At 38.5% G+C, this 7,439-nt stretch overlaps 1 protein-coding gene across 1 annotated transcript; it reads left to right on the forward strand.

The window, feature by feature from the left end:
• The first annotated feature begins 381 nt into the window (after positions 1–381).
• On the forward strand, positions 382–6,993 carry LOC119795099 (major histocompatibility complex class I-related gene protein-like). The gene is made up of 6 exons (XM_038302923.1): positions 382–420; positions 574–698; positions 1,873–2,139; positions 2,390–2,665; positions 4,241–4,543; positions 6,920–6,993. Exons 2-6 carry the CDS (start codon positions 620–622, stop codon positions 6,991–6,993), a joined length of 999 nt encoding a protein of 332 aa, XP_038158851.1. The 5' UTR covers positions 382–420; positions 574–619.
• The last annotated feature ends 446 nt before the right edge of the window (positions 6,994–7,439 follow it).

The raw sequence follows: 7,439 nt of genomic DNA on the forward strand, positions 1-7,439 counted from the left end.
GAAAGACCAGGCAGCTGCAGCTACTGTACCAGGCAGAGGAGCTGTGACTAGAAAAGAAGCCTCTGCTACAACAACGCTGGATTGTAAATTATAAACATGTTCACATCCAATTATTGGTAGGGACAAGTAAGTCAGTCCAAAATTTTAGTAGGGACATGTCCCTATGGCCCCTATGCAGAACTACGCCCATGCCTTAAAATACGCCTTGCCAGCAAAAGAAATTCACATGGAAGGTGAATTTGCAAGGCAGGCGAGAGGCTTCACGTCATCATTGAGTCTCCTGGTTGTTGGTTTCACCTCAGCGTGGTGAACGTAGTGATTCATGGTGTTTTATTTCACTTTTATCAGTACTCCTGCCTCTCTGTGTTGCAGTTTGAGGCACTGCGTTGGAAGACAAATCAGCTGAACAACAGAAGTAAGGTGAGATGGTGTTCTGAAGCTCAGATAGGACGAGCACTACAAAAACACGAGCAAAGATGGAACCTGAACCGGAATTAAGCCCCCCACCCCTGACCCAAGGAACCACCCAGAAAACTAAAACATCTCTCATCTTTGTTTTGTTTCCATTTTCAGAGTTTTTTATCTGCTTTTCAAATGTGGTCCTTATAAGATAAGAAGGATGTCCTTATCTCGGTCAATTACAGACAGTACAACGATTTTTTTCAAGCTTCTTCTCATCTGTCAGATCTCTTCCCCAGGTAAGATTAAATTTCTTGCTTTTCATTTTTTTCCCGCCACATGTACTCTGTGTTTTTTCTACTGAAACCAGAGGGGCTTCTGGATACAATCAAAAGTCTTTAAGTGTATCAGCTGTTGGCAAATATATGATGAAATAATACATGTAGCACTAGTGTTTGATATAAATATACATTTGTATTTGTATATAAATATAAAACTACTATATTTTTGATAGTAGTTTTCTTCCTACCCTGAAGACAAACACTTGACATTAAAGCAAAGCCACCTCTACCTTTCTGGGTGCCGCCCATTTCATGATGTCACTGTATTGCCCCAAAAGAACCAATTTTCAGAAAAAAACACTCGACTTTTGTCTAAAGTTCATGTAATTCTTTGGCCAATAATAAATGGGTTAATTGTTCTCATACCTATTTATTTTTTTTTTTTTAGAAAATTGAACTTTATTTATCTCTCATTGGAGAAATTCACTCTCTGCATTTAACCCATCCCCTTGGGTTGCAGTGGGCACCCGGGGAGCAGAGTGGGGTTAGGGGTTAGGGTCTTGCTCAGGGACCCAGAGTGCAGGCTGTGGGGATTGAACCGGGTACTTGCAACATTCTCAGAGCACAAGGGCACTGCTCCAACCACTAGGCCAACACTCCCCAATCTTTAACCTATTCAACCAGCCATGACTATTGTTTTCTAATTGAGTAATATCAACTGATCAAAGTAATAAAAGCATAAATCATATCTCATCATATGAAACATTTTCCTGTAAATGCTGCTGCCAGGATTGATTTTTATTTCTCATCCAGTCTTGCTCTTTGTCAACATTTGCAATTGTTCAACTCTCAACAGTATTTCATCAGCCATCACTATAATATATATTTTATAAATTACATAAAAAGTTCCACTTTTATGAATGCTTAATCTTTCTTCTGTCTAATCCTGCATCTTGCTAAACCAGATTACATTTCCTGAATCTCTCTTATGAGGAAAAAGAAAAGTAAATTTTGGTCATTGGAAGAGGGAGATAATTAGCAGATTTGTCTCTTTTTTTTGTTGTTTAGATTATATGATGAGCTTATTATAAGGATGAGACAAAAATCCCCCTTACCACCAATTAGGCATTGTGATTGACAACAGAATCTAAAAAACATTTTAGTAAACTTGAAATAATCGTTTTTTCCACAGAACCACATTCGTTGGTGTATATCCTGTGTGGTACCTCAGGAATCCCAAAACTTCCAGAGTTTTTGGTTTCTGGAACAGTTGATGGAGTTGAAATTGCTTACTGTGACAGCAATATATTAGACTTAAAGCCCCGAACACCTTGGATGAACCAACTATTAGAGGAGGAGCCTCATCATCTGAAGTGGTTAAATAACAAATGTTTCCACAATTGGATAGACTTTAAAGCCACCATTGCAACTCTAACACAACGCTTTAACCAGTCAGAGGGTAAGTGACATATTTTGTGAAATACACACACAAGCAAATTGATGCTAGGTCTGTCAATTGTCACTAACCACAGTCTAAGTTTGGTTACATTCTCATTTGTGTAGTTACAGTAAAGCAACGTTAATTGATTTTTTTTGCCGTTTAATCAGTTGGTTTATTGGGGGAATTTCTGTTTTATATAGTGTTTATTTTTTTATGTTGTGTTTCTGTTTTCCTTGATGTCATCACTGTGTTGGTTTCTTGTTCCCAGGTGTCCAAATTTTTCAAAGAACAAATGGATGCTTTTGGGATGATGAAACCGAGGATTTTGATGCTTTTAATCAGTATGCTTATGATGGAGAAGATCTCATAAGTTTTGATATGAAAACTCTGACATGGATCACACCTAGACATCAGACTGTCATCACCAAGCACAACTGGAACGTTGACGGCCATAGTCTGTTTTGGAGGCATGCACTAACAGAAGATTGCAAAAGTTTTCTTCAGCTGTATTTAAGATACAGCAGAAGTTCTTTGCAAAAAGCAGGTATAACAATAGATAATGTTTTTGTTTAACCCAGAAACCAACTTCTTTGTCTCTTTAATATGTCATAGTATGTCAGGGCAAGACCCATGTTTAAACCCCACTTCCTGTCAGGAAACTTTAAATTTAAAGACCACTAATGCAAACATTTTTTTTAGGTCCTAATGTTAGAATTAAGCATATAAAAACTGCAGGGTTCGTACGGGTGCTGGAAATCCTTGAAAATGCTTGAATTTTGACGTTGTGTTATCAAGGTTTGAAAAGTGCTTATATTTTGGATGAAATGTTTGAAAATGCTTGAAATTGTAACTATTTCTTTCGCAACAAATACCAATCTAACTGAAACGTGTGTTTATTAAATGGAGAAATAAGATGGAGAGCCCGAAAATGAAACCTGCTCGCTTATGTGTGACTGCGATCTGCCAGTCTATTTCCATGTGGGACTCCGCCCCCATGAAACCACTAATGCACCATGCCGGGAGGTTGTCGTTTCAATGAACGTTGTCTGGAAGATGAAAAATACAAATTATGGATTAAACGGGGACAAACCCGACGAGTTGCCTCTTGTAAAGTCTGCGAGAAAAATGTGCAGCTTTTCACAATGGGCGAGTCTGCGCTCTCGAGTCACATGAAGGGTGAGTCATAGTGACTGAGAGTACGGTGTGATAATGTAATGTTAGTATTGCAGTGTTTCCCGCAGCACTATCTTGGCCAAACTCACACTACCGCCTCGCCAACGTTCCAAAAAAAAACAACCAAGTTTTAATTCATTGCCAGGCCCAGACCTTAAAACAACATTGATAACTCTACGGCTGATAATACTGAATTGCAACACTCTGGTTGGTTATATTACTACGCCATGGCAGAGGAGTAATTTTCTTTGATCATCCGAGGAGACGTGTGTGTGTGGGGGTGGGGGGGCGTGTCCATCGTCTTCATCATCGGTGAACTATATGTGGACTTGAAAGTGCTTGAAAAGTGCTGGATTTTGACTTTGGAAAAGGTGTGCGAACCCTGAAACTGGTTAACTGCATGTTAAAAAACCAGAGTAGACGTTAATGCATTTATTGTACATCCCACCCTGAGAGTTTTGAGCTTTACTCATTATGACTAAATCTAACCATTCATTAACTGTCTAATAATCTTTTTGTCTAAGTCTATTCTGGACTTGCCAACTCCCTATAAAGAAAAATGCAATTAATCATCAGTAGTGTGACTGATGTTTAGGAAAAGTTCAACTCTGTTTACTTTTTTTGTCTTTTCAGAGGTTTATTTGATACGTTTATTAAGTATTAAAAAAAACAGACTTAACATTTCCTAAAAATTTTTGTTTATTCGTTTTGTTTTCTTAATTTCTGTCCGTTCATTAAAAACTGTCCCCACTGCAGCTGTTATAATCATAAACTTTTTAACTTATGAAATTTAATATTTCATAGCGACTATGTCTAAATTTTTTTAATCAAATAACTCAAACATCTTTAAATTGTTAGACGTGTACTATTCTGTGTAGAATTTAAGGAATCTCTCCGACTTCAGATGTTTTTTTAACCAAACATTTCCTTTGAATTGTGTCTGTAGCTTATCCCTCAGTGTCTCTCCTGCAGAAGAATCCAACCTCGGTGGTTACATGCCATGCCACTGGTTTCTATCCTGAAAGAGCCTCAGTGTTCTGGAGAAAAGATGGACAGGAGCTCCATGAAGGTGTGGAGAGAGGAGAGATCCTCCCCAACACAGATGGGACCTTCCAGATGACAGTGGATCTCAATATTGCATCAATCAAGGATGAAGACTGGAAAAGATATGACTGCCTCTTTCAGTTCTCCAGTAATGAAGATAACGTCACAACCAGACTGGATGGAGCCATTATCAAGACAAATCAAGGTATTTAAAAATAAAAGAAATGCTTTATGATTATACTGCTTGTCAGCTGTAAGCAACTGGTAGTTAACCGGTGGTTGTTTTTGTCGACTTCCATCAATCCTAATACGAATTTAAAGAGTGTTTCTAATGGCTGATGATTTACTAATAAAAATAACTTACATTTTTCGGAGACATATTTTGTTGTGATTCCAGGTTCGTCATTTGGAAAATACTTGTTTATCACAGCTGGTGTTTTTCTGTTGCTTTTAATCATACTCATCAGTGCAACTCTGTTGGTATGGAGGAGAAGGAACAGACATGGTGAGTAAATTTATTTTTAGCTAAGGCAAGTTTATCTTTATATTCATTGATTTATTGAACAGAAATATTGTAAAGTTGATTCTTAAAGATATGGGGAGCCGTTGGAAAGACTGTGGACCTGGATGAATGTTCTCAACTGTCTTAGTTTTAGTGAAGACATGGGCAGCAGTATTCTGGATTCACTTTAGCTGATTTTTTATTTTTTTGGTGGGGGGGTGGGGATTATTTGTTTTTCAAGTTCTTGCTGAAACTTTGCTGCTCTCTTTATGATGTCCATGTCCCTAACAGCAGTTTGATAATTGTTTTTTCAGGATGTGTTAATACTTTGAGTTAAATTAGACATGCCATGCCAATGTAGCCTCACTCTAATGTGGTTTAAAATTGGCATTAGGTGTACCACAATATGACATTGTCATTTATTGACTTGTCATTTATTGACATGCAGGGTATATGAGAGTTTGTGACAGGAACCTCCAAAAATTATCTATGAACTGAAGGCTTATAAACTAACTGCAACCCATCCTTCACCCTAACCCCTACACCTTTACAAACACTAGTTTATATGTTACCATACACTCCTAAAGTGCAATTACTGCAAACTGAAGTGCATGCTGCATGGGGGGTAAACCTATCCTTTCACTATCTGATATGAAGGGGCTTATGATCAAGCCTATGCATTTTTACAAGTTGAGTAAGAGAATGTGTTACACAGGAAGAGCTTTTCTAAAGAAAGCTGTGGGTAAAAAAATCAAAACAATAGGAGGAAGAGCTTATTTGGGCTATAATGCATCATAGGTTGTTGTAGTTTATTTGGTGAAATTGGGAAACAATAAAAATCACCTTCAGTTGTAGACAACTTTGGTACTGGACATTTTTCAGAAAGCCCCTCTAATCTTTAGGGTGTTTTTATAGCATGATAAACCAAGCTAAATGTGGATTTAAATGTGTAATTTAATAATGAGCGCAACTGACTGTAAGCGTGACAGAAAGCTTGTGAGGGAGTGTGTAAGCTGGTGAGTGCTGTGGGTAAAGCGGCGAAAAAAAAGGAATGAGCAAAGGGCCTCTTCCTGCTCACGTTTCAACGAAAGCCCCAAGTCTAATCTTTCCTAAACTGATTCCGAAGCTGAGTCAAAGGAGAACTATTCATTCATTGTTGCTATCCTTCTTGTTGTGCTTTCTTCAGCATTGCGCAGCTTTATCGTCCCGCCCTCAAAACCCCGCCCTCTTTGCATCCAGAAATTCAAAGCACATCTCTGCGTTGTGATTGGCCTGCCAGTTTTAGGGCCTGGGGCATTGTTTGAGGCTAGACCGAACTCGCAGGCAAAAATTATTTTGTCCGCTGGCATGTAGGGCTAGTTTACTAGGCTTGTGTCTTTAGGCTTTCAACGTAGCAAACATTGAAGACCATGGTAGAGTGGAGATCAGATGCTACAGTCATAGAGGGGTTAATTAACCTGTCAACTGTGGTAAATAAGGTATAAGCAATGTTAATAATCCCCAGAGAAGAACAATTTTCTTGCACTTTTTTATTTGTGAGTTTTATCTGTTGAGTCTCCCTCTTATATCTGCCTGTCTCTCTGTCCCCCCTCTGCCCACACACACACACAAGTTTGTATTTCTATCCATACATTGACTTACATTCAGTTTAGTTACTGCATTCACACCAAACCCTGACTTTTACCCTAACAATTATCAGTATATTCCTAACCCTAACCTTAGCCTAAAGTTAATTCACATCATACCCCTAAACTGACTCTCTGTGGTTAAAAATGGGGGTTCACACCATTTGGACTTGCCTTTGGTCCCCAAAACACCCGTTGGTCCTCAGAAGGTTAGTAACACACACTGCCTTCATACCAGTAGTTGTATTGTGAAGGTTTGTGGCAGTGTTGCTGATCCTGGACTTGAGTTACATGTTGTAATAAACAGAGATATGAATTATCCTCTTACTTTTTCCAGCACAATTTCTGTGGCTAATTCTACAATCTCTCTACTTTTTTTCAGGCTTATGATATAAAGGACACCAGGATGACTAGAGTTGTAATTAAACTTCTTAACTACGTCCCCGATTTCCAGGGATAGTCCCCGTTTTGGACTACCTGTCCCCAGCTAAAGCTGTCCCCGATTTTACCGTTTTACTGTATGAATGAGGGGGGTAATGTGTCTAGTCTGTTATTATGGTAGAAAGAGAACGTGAGCATGCTTCAAACATAAACAGATGTTAGCTAGCTAATTGGCAGCTGTTAATGTATATATTAGGAGCAGAGCACACCACTTTGCTTTATATCTTCAAATATTTATTGCAATTAGTTATAGGTTGTTTTGCTGTTTTATGGTTTTGATTTTATGAACATAGACTTCCAGGCTTAGTTCTACTTTTCTACCACTCAGTTAAGATACACTATATTGCCAAAAGTATTTGCTCACCCATCCAAATTATTGGAATCAGGTGTTCCAATCACTTCCATGGCCACAGGTGTATAAATTCAAGCACCTAGGCATGCAGACTGTTTTTACAAACATTTGTGAAAGAATGGGTCGCTCTCAGGAGCTCAGTGAATTCCAGCGTGGAACTGTGATAGGATGCCACCTGTTC

This window comes from Cyprinodon tularosa, unplaced genomic scaffold (assembly GCF_016077235.1).
Source record: "Cyprinodon tularosa strain WSP-4 unplaced genomic scaffold, ASM1607723v1 ctg5, whole genome shotgun sequence".
In the NCBI taxonomy this organism is placed as follows: domain Eukaryota; kingdom Metazoa; phylum Chordata; class Actinopteri; order Cyprinodontiformes; family Cyprinodontidae; genus Cyprinodon; species Cyprinodon tularosa.